The sequence below is a fragment of the Diabrotica undecimpunctata genome, chromosome 1 (assembly GCF_040954645.1).
Source record: "Diabrotica undecimpunctata isolate CICGRU chromosome 1, icDiaUnde3, whole genome shotgun sequence".
NCBI lineage: Eukaryota > Metazoa > Arthropoda > Insecta > Coleoptera > Chrysomelidae > Diabrotica > Diabrotica undecimpunctata.
Window position 1 is genome coordinate 114591811 of NC_092803.1, and position 17317 is coordinate 114609127.

Sequence of the window (17317 nt, forward strand, 5' to 3'; positions counted from 1 at the left end):
TACCGTAGGTATCTAGGATGAGTGAATTTTCCCCTTAGAGGGAGTGTGAGCCGTATGGCTAAATCTGAAAGGATATTATAGTATCATGGTCACCAACTCTAGCCACTGTTTCTACTCATACGTAAAAATTCCACTCCGTCTATTTATAAATTGAAATAATATTTACAGTCAGTTTGTTAAGTCTCCAGTGCGTCTACGTCTACAATCCGTCAAACTATAAATCCAGCTTAATACATAGAGCTCCTTTCATAGATATTTGACAAAGAACTTAAGAAGTGAAAAATGGAAGCACTAATAAATATTTTTTTAGATTAGATGTGATAAAATAAAATATGCGCCCTATTAATGAATACAATATTGTTTGAATTTTAGACTGTTTTCTATAAAAGCTTTACAATTTTAGCTTAACAATTGATTGAGATACAACTAACATAAAACATTTCTTTGCATATTCCATAACTCTACATAATATACGAGTAACTTTTAATATTTTGTAGATATTTTCTAAAAAGTTATGAATTTATGAAACTGTATCTAATTATATAAGTATACTAAAATCTAAATATTTACTTTTCAATCATTTCAAATAGAAATGGCCAATGTTTCGTAAAAATTAAATAAGAAAATATTATAATGAAAAGAATTATTTATTTTTATTTTTTTAGTACGGTTTATTCTAATATATTTTACTGCTCTCTGCATACTCCAATCCTTTTATCAAGTAAAAAGCCTTCTGGACATTCATGTTTACCTTCAGTTATTAGAATTTTGGGGACAGCTTGCTCTTCAGGTTTGCCTCCTAAAAAAATATTTTTTCTGTCACAATGTTCTTTGTCATAATTATTTTAATGAAATAATAAAATAATATTCCTCTTAATACGGAAAAAATACTTAAATATTGTCAATAGTCATAATTTTAGTCTATTGTAATCGAAATATATTTTTTTACACTATTAATAACTTACAGTCATAAGTTATAAAATCAAACTGTTAAGTTAAATCTTGGAAACATTCTGTTTATATATATATATATATATATATATATATGTGTGTGTGTGTGTGTGTGTGTGTGTGTGTGTGTGTGTGTGTGTGTGTGTGGCTTGGTACAAGAAGTGCCTATGTCAAAATTTGATGTTTTTCAATAAGGCCAAATTTGTCTCCCTTAAAATTGTGTTGTACAAATAATTTATTTAATATATTTTTGATACCGATCATGTGATTTTGTTGAGATAATAAATTAGTTTATAAGTTGTAGTTAAAAATTTAACAAAAATTGTTCTTTTTTTGTATTTTTGAGTGACATAGTCATTTCTTGAAATAAAAATTTTAGGTAAATTTATAAGTGTGTATTGACATAAGCAATTTAATATCAAATATCTGTGATACATATTCTACTTAAAAATAAAGATGGGCAAGTAAATTCCTGGTGTTTACATATCACCTTCATATATGCGCTAGTCAGGTAAATATTTATCATCTACAGCTTGAGCTGGTGCTGGTCTAGCAAAAATACATTAATAAAAGTACCTGCTGGATACAGAAATGTAAGGCATAAAAGTCCTTGAGGTCTTTAAAATTTTTTTATCTGATAGTGGAATTCTCTTATTGGTTAGTGGGGTTAGCGTAACTTTGTATGGACTACTGCTTGATGCAAGCCCAGACAGTTGAGCTGAACGTGTAACACATTTTGCTTTTTTTCTTGATAAATCCATTAGCTTAAAATAATCTGAATCAAAGAAGTTTTATAAGAAACTTTTGAAAGTGCATCTGTGCGATACTGTAACCATCTTATGTGAAGCCAGGAAATATTTTCATTGTCAGTGTTTATTTTGCGATGTACGTAGTGACTTTTTAGAATTTATGAGAAATTCAAGAAATCTTTTTGTTCTATTTCTATAATTTCAATAGAAGGAACTCTGGGTACTTTTATTTTAACAGTTGTATATTTCTTGACTTTTTAAATAGCTGCATGGATCGTCTCCGCTTCTTGATGAGTATGCACCGGTTCAAGAAATTTATGATTGATCACAAGATCTCTTCCATTTCTGTTAAAATCTTATATCAAAAGAAACAACATAACAGCAACATAAATATTTCTTGTTTGTCCTGAATAGCAGTCACTGTACATGTTAATTTCATTAATATTTGCCGGTAGGGAAAATATATATTGTCACAAACAGGATGCTATTTCTTGTCCTCTTCTAGCTCCTATTGATTCGTCCCAAACGTAACAAACGGCATGTTTATTTTTATTTATGCAATTATAGAGAGTGAGGTTTAAAGTTCATAATGATCTTTTATAAATTGTTTTGAAGCATGGGTCTATTCTTAATCAAATGACAAAAATGCAACACTAATTACAGATTATAAATTCAGAAGTTGTATCAATTAATGAATTATACCTATCGCACTTTGCACAAGTATCATTACAAGGAGAGTGAAATGACAGGTTAAATTTTCTACATACGAAGAAAAACTTTTAATATGGTCTTCTATTGTCGTAACTGCTTCGTCAGTGACTTTCTGTTGGCGTCCATGCCTTCCTCTTTGGTCTTCAGGGCAGATACCACTTGTACAGTCTCTTTTCTTCTTAGCTAATACTTTTATTTTTCCTGGTTTTATATCGAGAGTATTTAAAAACATAGTACGGCAAACTTTAACTTTTTATCCCTCATTATTTAGAAAATAAAAAACTGTAAACTGTCTTTTGCTTGGCTTTCGATTGTGTCTAAGTCTTTCAACTACATTAAAATTCCGAGCAATAAACTGATTTTAAGAATTTACGTATAGTGCATAAAATTTCTGTTCATGAGCATGCAGGTTTTAAACATTTTCCAGGAAAAATCTTATTTGACGTTGAAAAATAATAGTTTCCCTTGTTACGCCAAGTCGACTTATGCATTTCTTGTACAAATTTTCAGTTTAACCAGAAAACTTATGTCGACATAGGTATTTCTAGTACTAATTTTAAACGAGACTTTGAGAGATAGGTATTTCTTGATTTTATGAAAATGTGATTTTTAAGGTTAGATAGACTTAGGCATGTCTTGCACTTAAACCGTTGTGGTTTTTTAAGACACTTAGACCAAAAATGTCAAAAGTGTAAAAAAGTGACTTAGGCACTTCTTGTACCAAGCCACAGATGTTCGGATAGATTTCCGTGGTCAGATAAATAAAAATCACTAAGTTCTCGGGAAGAACCGCGTTGAGAGTTTAATGCTCGACGTTTCTTCACCCATATTGGAGCCATTTTCAAGATAGATACGGTTCCGTTCGAGTTCGAGTGACTTGACACTGAGGAGTAGGAAGATTGAGACCTCAGTCCCGTTTGACGGTTCGAGTATTTATACAGAACACTGGGTTTGTCGTACTGAGGCAGTTGCTCTGGTAAAAATCAGCTTGAAACAATTATAGGTCATTGAAGAGACATTTGATGACACAACTGAAGCAAAAGCTAGAGTTAACGGTAAAGGGATATTACACAAATAAAATCCTTTGGTTTTATTATGTGTTTGAAAATGATGCATTCAATTCTGGAAATCATCTCTTCTGAAAAATATTGAATTTTGGCGGTTTTTTAGTAGATACTGTGTTGTAATCAATTTCCTCTGATAATTATCGAAAATTAAAATTATTATCTTTGGAAAACTTGGTTTGGACAAAGTATATATTTGTCAAATTAGCATTCGAAGAGGATTGATCGTTCTCAGTGTGAGATCGGTGTCAGTGTGTTTCAAGTATTAAAAATTTTACAATGGAAATAAATACAATTGGTAAAGGCCATTCACCCGATCGAGGAAAGAACATTAATATCTTTAGTACTATGGATTTGGATAATGAAGGAAACAAAACACAGCTAAGTGAAAATACAAGTCAAAGTTTCATGGCTTCACAGGTATTAAAACCACAAACAAACTTTTTTCCAACTTTTCAGGTAAGCGATACTAATAGTACTAATGTAAATCAGTCGTTAATTACACATAACAAAAATAAATATACACAAGGAGATCAAGGGCCATATTTTGTTTATTTACAAAATAAAGATGGAAATATTGGTAAGTTACACAAAATTGCAACAACACGTTTAATACTAAATGCAGAACCTACAATAAAAGATAATATAGTTAATATTAGCGTCATTGGTAGAAATAAAGTTAGAATTGAATGTAACTCCTATAAAAGTGCAAATATCTTAATCGAAAGTAAAAACCTATAAATTATGACTTATACATTCCAAACTTTTTAGTTAAAAAAAGTGGTGTAATTAAAGGAGTCGATAAAGGTATTTCAGAAAACGAATTAAAAGACATTATTGTTTGTAGATACGGTAATTTTAAGGTATTAAGTGTAAAAAGTATAAAAAGAAACTCAAACGACGAGTTGATAGAGACGGGTACTATAGTGGTGTCTTTCAGAGGACAAATGATACCAAAACAAGTTTTCATTGAGAGAATGATATACCAGGTAGAACCTTATATACCTAGAGTAATACAGTGCCTCAACTGTATAAGATATGGTCATGTTACGACACAATGTAGAGGAAAAAAAAGATGCGGAAAATGTGGGCAAGAACATGAATCTAAAGCATGCGACGTAACAGAGCCTACCTGTATATTTTGTTTTGGTAAACACTTAGCATTAGACCGAGCAAAATGTCCTGAATTTGAGAAACAAAAGGGTATTAAATATCTTATGGTAAACGAAAATATGGCATTTGAAGAAGCAAAATTAAAATACAATAATAGCTACACATCAGCTCTAAAAACATCAAATGTAGGTAATAGATATGCAATAACAACAAAAAGAAAATGGAGCGAAGCTACACAAAATAAGTCTGTTTATCCATATTCGGAAGAACATGAAAATATCTTGACAAATCCTAGCACCTCTGAGTACCCGCCTCTACCAATTCCTAAGAACATTCCAATGTATCATAAACAAATAACACAAAATTCTCAGATAAACAAAAATCTTAGTGAAAATATATTAACAATATTTAAAAATATTCTAGGTAAAAATTGTTTGCCTACAGAAAATAAACAAATTTTGGAAGAATTTAAAGACAGTTTAGAAAAAATTTTAAATGGATCTAACAATTAAAAAAATCTTACAATGGAACTCACGATCGATAATTCACAATAAGGGACATTTTGAAAAATATATATTTGAAAATAAATTTTTAGCTATATTACTGAGTGAAACTTGGTTGAAACCAAATATAAACATAAACTTTTCTGGATATAATATATTTCGCGAAGATGGACCAGGCGGTTATGGAGGAGTAGCAATATTAATAAAAAAAAAAAGATTAATTTTTGGAATAACTTAAATTTTTATAAAATAAATAATGTATTGTGTATTGCTGTCAATTGTAAAGTTATTGTAAGTCAATTTAAAAAATAATATTCTAAATTTATACTCGATATATGCAAAGCCTAAACTATGTATATCAAAAAATGAGTGGGTTAGGTTCTTTAATAGTTGTAACAAACCATTTTTAGTGGGAAGACACTTCAATTGTTATAATAAAATATGGGGATGTGATAAAACTGATCGCGAAGGAATAAATCTTTTTGAAGCCATGGAAGAATGTGGACTTAATTTCTTAAATGATGGTTCTGAAACATTAATTCGGGGTTCCGTGAATAAAAGTAAATCAGCTATAGATCTAACAATTTGCTCAAGAGATGTCTATTATACGTGCTATTGGCACACCGAAAATATAAGTCTGGGTTCAGATCACTATCCAGTAGTTATGGAGTTAATGCATGATAGTAACCTAAATACCGATAATGATAATAATGATATAATTAGAAATAGAATTTAATGGGATATTAAAAAAGCGGATTGGGCAGTTTTCTCTGATCTCTTAAACAATGAAAAAAAAGATAATATAGAAGAAAATATAGAACAAGAATATCAAATATTTTACGATTCTATAAATGAAGCTAGTAAAATTAGCATCCCAGAGAAGAGAAAAATGACCAATCCAAAATTTTATAAACCATGGTGGAACAATGAATGTAGGGAGGCTATTAAACACCAAAAAGAGGCTTTTATACAATTTAAAAGAATATATAATTACGAAAATTATTTAAAATATCAGCAAGCGAAAGCTAACAAAAAAAGAATTATTTTAAATAGTAAAAGAGCCTCATGGAAAAATTTATGTAATAGTTTAAATAAAAATACACCTATTAGTAAAATATGGAGTGAGATTAGAAAATTAAAAAATGCCTATAAGCCACCTAATAATCCAATAGTAGAAAATGAGGAAAGGAAATTACATATACAACGAACAATGCAACGAATGCTATCACCGAAGACAGTACATTTCTAACAGAAATATTTAATTTAGAAGAACTTAAAAATTGTTTAAAAAATAACGACAACTCAGCACCAGGAAAGGACAGTATTCACTATAGTATGCTACATACAATAAATCATATATGGGTAAGCATGGAATTTCCAAACTCATGGAAAGAATATATTATAGTCCCAATTCTCAAACAACATAAACCCGCAGATTGTCCAGATTCATACAGAGGCATTTCGCTATCGTCATGTATCTTAAAAACATTAGAAAGAATGATTAAACAAAGATTAGAATTTTGGTTGGAGAAAAATTCCCTACTCTCTACAACGCAATTTGGATTCAGGAAATCATGCTCAACAATGGAAAACTTATCACACTTGATACTGAATGTCTATAACTCATTTTCTAAGAATAAATCAGTCGTGGCTACATTTGTAGACGTAGAAAATGCCTATGATAATGTTAATTTATTAATACTATATCACCAAATGAAGAAAATAGGAATATCAGATATACTGTGCTGGAAAATTTATAAACTGTACAGTAATAGAGTTTTGTATATTCAAATTGACAACAAACTAGTAGGCCCCAGGATAACAAACACTGGGATACCCCAAGGAAGTATCCTAAGCCCAATATTATATGCTATTTATACTTCGGATATTGGTAAAAGCATAGTAAATAGTAACCAAGGTAAAGTACTACAGTTTGCAGATGACATATGTATTTACGTAGACAAAGAGGAGGTAGAAAATGGTTGCAACATGATAAATGAAGTATACAATTATTTACTTGAAGACTTGGATCAGGTAAATTTAAAGATATCTGTAAAGAAAACACAAGTTTGCATATTTTCCAGAAAACAAAAACTTCCAAAGTTAGTAAAAATGGAAAACTTACAGTTTAAAGTTCAACCTAAAGTTAAGTATTTGGGGATGATACTAGATAGAAAAATGAGCTGAAAAGATCATATTGAATATGTTGTTACAAGAGCTAAAAAAGGTTATAATGCATTAAGAACGTAACTTGGGGAGCAGATGCTAATATTTCATTAATAATGTACAGATCATATATAAGATCAATTTTAGACTACGGATGCATATTTTACAATCAAGCAGCCAAAACTCACCTAAAAAAAGTAGAAGTGTTATCAAATAAATGCCTTCGATTATGTATCGGATTATGTATAGCTCTAATAAGCACCCCGACATCTAATTTAAGTATAGAGTGCAATGAACCACCACTGCATTTAAGAAGAAAAAGTCTATGTGAAAAGTTTATAATTAAAACCATTGCTAAAGAGAGTTTAATAGTGGATAAGTGTCAAAAACTTTTTATACATGATCTGACGAGTGAATACTGGCAGAAAAAATCTACTTTACTACTTGTTGAAACATACAACAATTTGCGCCAATTTAAAAATAAATTATACACATCAAGAATATCACCCATATTTCAAATATATCTAAATAGTATTCCTAATATACAGCCAATTTATATGAGAGATTACTCCAGTTTCCCGGTGAATCTAACGAACTCTATGTTTAATACAGATATAGAAATAGTATGCCCAAAATATTAACAAATTTATACAGATGCCTCAAAAATTAATTCTAAAGTTGCTGCTGCTATATGGGACCCTAAAACACAATACAGAGAAGGAATAAGTCTAGATACAGATACCACGGTATTTACAGGAGAACTAATAGCAATATTAAGAGCAATGCAGTACATAGCAACGATCAACAATAATGATAGATTCGTGATACTTTCAGATAGCAAAAGTGCTCTAACTAAATTGGAGAAGTGGACCGAACATTACAATCATATCATTATAGAAATAATAAAAAACTTTATTGGACTTAAATCTAAAGGTAAAGAAATATCATTCTGTTGGATAAAAGCCCATTGCAATTTGAAAAATAATGAAATTGTAGACAAACTAGCAAAGAGTGCTACAGAATTAGATACTAACTCTGAATATAAGTTAACACTAAATGACGCCTATGCTTATATTAATATTAATAAAATCAACAACTTTAAAGAATGGTATATTAATTCCAAAAAGGGACTGTATTATAAAACTATCCAAACAGAGATCCCATCTAAAAGCTGGTTTAGTGACTATCAAGGCAACAAGGTCTTTATATCATATATATGTAGACTTAGGTTTGGCCACTCCTTAGTTCCACAACATAAACATAAAATAGGACTGTCAGACACAAACTGTTGTGAATGTGGAGAATTAGGATCCGCAGAACATATGATATTAGATTGTCAATTAAAAAAAAAGAAATAGATTATTTTATAGATCAAATTTATATTACACAATATATAAGAAAACCTTTTAATCTACAAGCTTTGATTGCTACTAAAGATAAAAGTATCTATGAGATCCTAATTAAACACATTATTAATATAAAACTAAAATTGTAAAATTTTATTAAAATATGAAAAGAAAAAAAAATAGATACATAAAAAAATAAAGAAATAAAAAAAAAGAATAAATATTAAAAAAGAAATAAAAATTAAAAAAAAAAATAAAAAAAGAATAAATAAAAAAAAAGAAATAAAAAAAATTTAAAAAAAAAACACACAAAGAGGGCCTAAACCTCCGAGGTATTGAACCGGGTTTATGCCCTAGCGCTGTGTTAAAAAAATAATATATATATATATATATATATATATATATATATATATATATATATATATATATATGTGTATATATATGTATGTCTACATGTGTATATATATATGTATATATGTGTATATATATGTATATGAATATATATATATATATATAAATAAATATATATATATATATATATCTAATTTAATAGTTATTAGTAGTATTAGTATTTAGTATAGCATAAAAACAAACAAAAACGCTTACCAAAATATATATGTAAGGACCTGTATAATATATGTGTGAATTACTATTGTAAATCAATATTATCAAATAGGTTATAAATATTCATAAATATAATGAGTATAAGAGATATAATTATAAGAGTAATTTTAGTTCGGCTAATGGATTAAGTCCACAGTCAAAAGAAACCAACAACACACACACACACAATTCTGGAAATAGTTGTTAAAATTAGCAAATTACTTCAATCACTAGACATAAATATTTGTAAAGCTATAGAAGAAGTTTCAAACTTAGCGCTTGTTTTGGAAGAATTGAGGGGCGAACCATCTATATTTGATAATATTTATTTCAAAATAAAAGACACTTGTAATAGACTTCAAATCAATATTCCTACCCTGAGAAAACGTAAAGTTTCTACTGTATTAGATAATAATGCTGGCAATGCATTAACAGTCAACGATAAAAAAGAACTAAAACTCTTTATATTTTGTCCGCTTTTCTACCGGATGATTCAGTCATTAAACGATAAATTTGACCAAGAATAAAAAAATATGTATTCAGTAGGCAAAATCATATCGTTAAAATATAGATGAGCTAGGAAATCAAGATTTAAAATACACCTTGGTATGAATTTTTCAGAATTAGAAGGTGAATTAAGACTTTTACAACCAAGAAAAAGTAAAACATTTCCACCTTGAAAAGCTCTCGACAGGCTTGACTTTATGTCTAAGCATAATAGAAAATCGATGTTTCCAGTATTTAACCAACTAATAGTAAAATTTACCACAATTCCTGTAACAAGTTGTACTTGTGAGAGAACTTTTTCTAAGCTGAGCATAATAAAATTGATATTTCGATCGACAATGCTACAAGACTGTTTGGAATATCTCATGCTGCCTTTTGTTGAACAAGAATTTGCGCTAAATATAAATAAAGATAGTGTCGTTGAAGAATTTAAAAAATCGTACCAGTCCAGCGACGAATGGTATTTTAATGTGTTGCTATAATAAGTTTTTAATGTCAATCTTAAATTTTAATGGAGGATACATATGTTATATATTTATTTAAAATATTTTTTAGATACACGCACCGTTCTCCATGCAGGAAATTGCAATGGATTTATCCAGGGAACTGAATTGGTTTTTTTATCCAAAACAAAGAATACTGACTACCATGGCGAAATGAATCGTTATAACTTTTTGCAATGGTTTGAATATCAGCTGTTAAATAATTTAGAGAAACCATTAATTATTAAAATGGATAATACTCTACGTCATAGCACAATAATTAATAAAGCGCCTTTCTGTTCAGCAAAATAGCTGAAATAAAAGAATGGTTGGTGGAAAAAATAACAATTTTGCACACGTACAAAATGTTAAAACCTCAAATGCTTGAACTGGTCCAGATGTATGTTTTTATTAAATTTTGTGCAATTGGATATGCTTTTAACATTTTATTGCTTGTAGAAATAAACCAGAACCAATATATGAGATAGATAGAATGGCTGAACAATATGGGCAATCGACTTCCTCCATACCACTGTATTTTTAATGCAATTGGGCATATATGGGGTATAAGTAAACGGTATTACTCTGATCATGTTGGAACAAATGGCAGTTTACTGCAAAGTCTTTGGCAGTATGGAAGGAGTCCCTGGCCCAAATTACAATATGGTCAAAAACAATAAAGAATACAGAATCTGAGATACAGCTCTGGTGGAATAGAGAAATTGTTTTTAATCGTGAAGACATTAGTCCTGTAGTTATTGATTTAGCAGAAGATGAAGATGATGATGACGACGATAATTGCAATGATGATAGTGACGAAGTCTTTTAATTTTATTGAGAAAACAATTATATAAGTATTGCAATAATACATTGCAATATTGCAATTGTTATAATAAAAGTACATGTAATGTACATTTATTTGTATTTATTTTAGATAATCAGGTGAGTTGGAAAATCTAAATAATTTTGTACATTGGTATAGAATAACTGTAAGTAACAGAATTCTTACGTTGTTAAGGATTGTTGGATAATGAAACTTCTATATTAATTAAACAAATATACTACAATATACTTTGAATGGTTGTCCATAGTACTGTAGTTTTCTAAGAAGTAAATTAATATGAATGCTTAAAACAGCAGTATTGAATAATACGAATGTTTAACATGAAAACCAGACTCCATGCAGTGACAAATCTGATTATAAACTACTGCTGTACATTGTTTACTCCACGATCAGAGTCACTTTACTTTGTTTAAATTCTTCACTTTTAAGGTGCTGTAAATCACTTTTTACTTCAACAAAACAAAGTTTTTTACTAAATAGAATTTGTTTAAAGAGATCACAATCACTGTAAAAAAATATAACTGGTTTTTGTTTTAATGATTTTTCTCTATAATGGCCTTAGTTTGTTGTAACTTGAAATGCTAACAACAGACAAAAAATAATCTGTTCCTCTGCTTGAATCTTCTTGCAAGTTTCACAATTATGTGTATCCATACTTAGTGATGTATTAGTTTTCAATGTATAGACTGTCTAACAATTCCAAAATAACTTGTTTTCTTATGATAACTACGTAATCATTTTTGTGTTAAAAATAATTGGAACCATAAATTAATGTGTACCCGATAAAGCAAATTAAAAGCGATCGAAGTGTTTTTAAAAGAAGAAAAATAAAAGTTATGTTATGTGTGTTTAAGAAGAATATCGGAAATGGAAAAATAGTTTGACAACGACGCACCGGATCACCTGTGTGAACATTATTATTCATTTATATATATATATATATATATATATATATATATGTATTTATATATATATATATATGTATATATATATATATATATATACATATATGTGTGTGTGTGTGTTTATATATATATATATATATATATATATATATATATATATATATATATATATATATATATATTGTTATGGATCAGTTTATCGATCAGAAATAGAATAAAGAGTTTTTTTATTATTTTAATATACCGCGGGCATATAAGTTAAAATACAACCCTGTACTTATTTGTAATAGTTAGAATAAGAGAAAACATTGTTCCGTGACGGGACCCTGACGAGTTTTTCCGTGAAAGACTGAGTGAATAGTGAAAGGACAATGGAACCCGTATAATTATAGATTTAGGAATAAACTTGTAATTGTATTTTGCGGTGGGCATTTTTCGAAAGTAAATAAGAATTAGATTTAGATATGAGATAACAAGAATTTGGAAACTTATTTCTGTTGAAAAAGGCAAAATTGTTAATGGTTTCTGAAAAGTAATTTGAGTGAGAGTAGTTTATTTGTTTTAAATATCATGTTGGAAATTTTCTAAATCGAAAATAAGTGGGAAAGATGAATGCTTATGATTGGTTAAAAAGGAATGGTGGGAATGAGAGAGTTAAGAAGGTTGTCTGGGAGAGATTGAAAGGATTATGTTACCGGCAGACCAAAAGAGAAGAAGTGTTTTCGTGTAGTCAATCTGAGTACCAGTGTTTTCGTTTGTTAGTGAAAAAGGTGGAAGCTGAGAGCAGATCAAAATCGAGAAGATTAGTACCTCTTTTGAGTCTGCATAGTCCACGAGATATAATTGAGAAAGAAAGGAGAATTTGTGAATAAAGAGTACCGGTCAAAAGAGGCTTGGGCTTGTGTTTTCGGAGGAGTAGTTTGCTGGTATGCGGTTTGGATCGATGCTGAGAACGGGAAAGATTTGATGGTAGCCGGACATAATCAATCAAGGAAGGAACTGTGGTTTGATCGAGAGGAGACATCATTGGTGTAAAAAAATAAAGGTCAGTCAAATAATTTGAATGAAAGAAAATTTTAAGATATTCTGAAGATAAAATCAAATATAAGAATACGAACTAAGATTCCAAGTTTCAAGGAGTTATTTTTTTTGTGAATAAATTATATTTTTATATGGTCATTTTTTTTAGTAGATATTATTATAAAACAAATCAATAGATAGTTTGTAATTAAAATTAAATTTAGAGTATAGGAGTTTGTTGGGAAAGATAATTGCCCACAAAAGTTATTTATTAATATTCATCGTATTGCTTATTGAAAATAAATAATAATTTGTGTGCATATTTATGTTGTTTTAATGTTAGTTCCGTTTCCTGTTCTATCCCGATTATGAGCAACTAGGAGACACTGAACCCACTAGAAGAGATATATAAAGTAAACTGATTAAAGTAAAATTAAAAAGGCACCCTGAGAATTTTTAATAGTAATTGATTTGTATGACTCTGCATAAATTAGTGAATTAATTAATTAAATAATTGGATTAATTAAATTAGTGTTAATTAATAATAAAACATCATAAAGCAGATCACAACAATATATATGTATATATATATATTACTCGTATATACATATTTATATATATTTAATATTACCTGCATTTCCTGCGCCAGCACATGGATCGATCAGGTGGGTATGAGGTAACACGTTGCCGCCCACACCGTGCAAGTTACATCTGGCCAATTGTACACCACTTTTGACTTTTTCCACAATCTCGTCAGTTTTCTCTTTAATAGTGCCGATAGCATCAAGGTTACGCTTCACTTCGTACTTTCTTTCATTTTCATTTTCTATTGCTGCTGTAAATACTTGACAGACTAATAAGCCCAAAATACCAAAAGTTATTAGATTCTTCATATTTGCGTTAAATGTTAAGACTATATAAATTTCTTATATCCGTTTTTTGGTTCTTATAATAATTTAGTATCTTCTAAGGTCAAAGAGCAAATATTACAGAGAAAGTATTTTGATATTATATTATACTAAAAATTGCAAAATTAAAATTTACGTAACTAAAATTTGGAATATTTATAATCAAAATTATTTAAAAACAATTGTTTTATAAAGTGCAGTTTTACCTAAATACTGAAAAGTAAACGTCCTACTATTGACAAGATCAAACTGAGAAACGTAATCAAAAAATTAGTATTTTATCTCTGTCTCTCTCTATCTATCTCTCTCTTTCTCTATTAGATATTAGGACAATGACAAAATCACTGTAATTAGATGTAGTTGATTTTTGCTTTTGCTTTTATTAATTTGTTAATATTCTGTTTAATCTTCATTCTTAAATTTTAGTTTTTATTTATTTTAGTTCTATTCCTATTTACTCTTTGTATACCCCCGTATTCAAACCCTGTAGCTAGATTAACCAGCGACGAAGTTTATTTGTCTGTTTTTTCACTTCACAACTATTTTTGATAAACACATTTCTGTTTTTCAATAAAATCTTGGGGTGGGTACTCATTAATATTAATTGTTTTATATTCGTGGTTGATAACTTTTTATAACTTTCTTATAATATTATTTTTGACAACACCTTCCTAACCTCTAAGCCACGTTTCTGTTCATTTAAATTTTAATAGGTATATGTATGTGAAATCTTTTTATATAAATTACTTAAATGTAATTTATTTAACTAATTTATTTTAATAATAATGACATTCATTTGGTTTTCCTTGCCATTGCTAATTTTTTTTTTATATTTGTAATTTTCGAAAATCTCATGGCAACGCAATATCTAAAATGTATTCTTTCTAACACAAGGTCTCTTAATGTAATTTTTGGTTTAGCTTCAATTCTCTTGTCCCCCTTTTTGGTGAGACATCTCAAACCACGTAGTGCACTACACATGGGACAGAGGTACTAACACGGATGCTACAATGAAGAAGGCAACATCCACCTAAAATCTACAGCCACCACTAAAACTGCAGCTACAGTCAAGAAGTGCCTAAAAACACCAAAACTACTACAACTTCAGCTATATCCAAAAGTGACAAAAATATATTTTGCCATAAGTATATATGGCAATCTTATTTTCATATTTTTATTCTTGTCAAGCTTTAGGCAAGATTTTTAAAACGATATTTGTGAAGGCATAAAAAACAATCAAACAAATTCTTAACAAAAACAATATAGTCCGACATACATACAAACTATCGGAGGGAACAACTTTCCAAATTTACATCATACTACCGATGTGACTGAAGTTATATCCGCAATAAAAAATGCCTATAATACAAAGCAAATCGTGAATGTTTTAAGTAGACAAACAAAAACGACAAATGCAGTTATTACTTTAGTTTGGAATAAGTCACAATTTAAGTTTAAAATAAGTATATTTTTTATATGTATCGAAGCAACTACTATGTAAGTCGAGGAGGAAGTAGAAGTCACTTTTACTTCCTCCCAGACTTAGTCAGCTGGCTGGCATTAACCGGTAGAAAAGGGAGTACCTCTTTCAAGCAGCGAAGATGTATGTTCCCCTTGGGTGAAATTCTATAACATCGACCTCGTGTATTAGTTTATTAAATATAAGAATGATGGTCATTTAATTCAAAGGTTTTTAAACTTATTTAATTATAACAATGATTGTCATTTAATTCAAAGGTTTTGTCTAGATTAATTGACAAAGTCTATGACTTTTGCAAAGATATACATAAGTTGCACCCTTAGAATGCATAGACAACATTTTTTAACAGCTCTTCCAACAAACAGCTGAAGTTAATTACATTAGCTCAGTCCAAGTAGCCTGAATGCATGGGTGTGCTCCGAAATAAATATAAATGTTACCCAACAGATGACACACTTAGATAATTTCTTGTACTGATATGTAAGTATCATTATATTTTTGTATTACATATAAACACTATACAACATATATATCAGTTAACATCATACTGAAGGTGGTTCTTTTGAAACACCTCCTCCTCAGTCCTAATCCCTTTTGTAATATGGTGACACCATCAGGCCTTTACAGTTTTTTCACGATTTCCCTCCAACCTTCTCTGTCCTGGGCTAGTTGTTCGGCTTCTTGTAACCCTTGGTTAATCAATATTTTTTTGTGATTTACCCAACGGCTTGGAGATCTTTCCCTAGGTCTCTTTCCTTCAACTCTACCCTCGACTATCAGTTTTTCCATCGTACCAGTTCTTCTAGCAATGTGCCCAAAATACTGCAAATATCTCTGTTGTATTTGTTTAAGTAATCTATCCTTTCCTCCGCCTGTGGTGACTAATGGGTGGATTGAGTAGCTCAGGAGTCACCATTGCCGGTCCTAAGCCCGGGTAAAGGAGGAAGGTTGGGCAGTGGGCTAACAACCCACTCCCGGAAAAACACACTGTTATGAAACCTAAACATTTGCCTCGGAACAAGGGGAACTTTCGGAAACGACTAAAGCTACGAAACATGGACTATGCATTTGGAAGTTGGAATGTGAGGACGCTAAATAGACCAGGAGCTCAAACTGCACTTCTACAAGAACTAAAAAGATATAATCTTATGATCACTGCTCTTCAAGAGACAAGATGGCTGGGGAAAGGTGTCAGGGACACCAAAACGCACACAATTCTATATAGTGGCAAAGAACAAGGAATCAAAGAATGTGGAGTTGCATTTGTGGTAGATAATGTTTTTAAGTCAAAAATCATAGACTTCCAGGCAGTGAATGAAAGGATATGCAAACTAAGAATTCGCACCCACTTCTTCAACCTTACTATGATAAACATCTACTGCCCAACAGATGAACAAGAGCAACATACAAAGGAAAGCTTCTATCAACAGCTGGAGATAGTATATGACAACGCGCCAAAAAATGACATTAAGGTTATAATGGGTGATATGAATGCCAAAATAGGCAAGGAACCGCAGTTCTATGGCACAACAGGAAAACACTCACTGCACAATGAAACAAGCGAGAATGGGGAGTTTTTGATAAATTTTGCCACCAGTAAAAACATGGTTATAAGCTCCACATGCTTCCCACATAAAGACATACACAAAATGACGTGGATCTCACCAGATGGAACCACAACCAATCAAATTGACCATGTGATGATAGACAAAAGGGCAGCCAGTAGTATCTCTGATGTGAGAACACGACGAGGAGCATGCTGTGGATCAGACCATCTTTTACTGCAAACCAAATTTAGGTGCAGAGTTAACAGAGAAAGAAATGAAAGACAACAAAGAACAAACAAACTAGACCTGGAAAAACTGAAGACTCAGGAATGTAGAGAGAAGTTCGAGCAAGAAGTCACAAATGAGCTAAGGACACAAGAACTGCACTCCATAGAGAGCAAATGGAATAATATCAAAA

At 30.2% G+C, this 17317-nt stretch overlaps 1 protein-coding gene across 1 annotated transcript; it reads right to left on the bottom strand.

The window, feature by feature from the left end:
- Nucleotides 1-628: 628 nt before the first annotated feature.
- LOC140452820 (uncharacterized) lies at nucleotides 629-13890 on the bottom strand. Its single transcript, XM_072547154.1, has 2 exons — nucleotides 13596-13890; nucleotides 629-799 (listed from the first exon to the last, which is right to left on the bottom strand). The coding sequence occupies exons 1-2, from the start codon at nucleotides 13855-13857 to the stop codon at nucleotides 687-689; spliced, it is 375 nt and encodes a 124-aa protein (XP_072403255.1). The 5' UTR covers nucleotides 13858-13890; the 3' UTR covers nucleotides 629-686.
- Between the last annotated feature and the right edge of the window lie 3427 nt (nucleotides 13891-17317).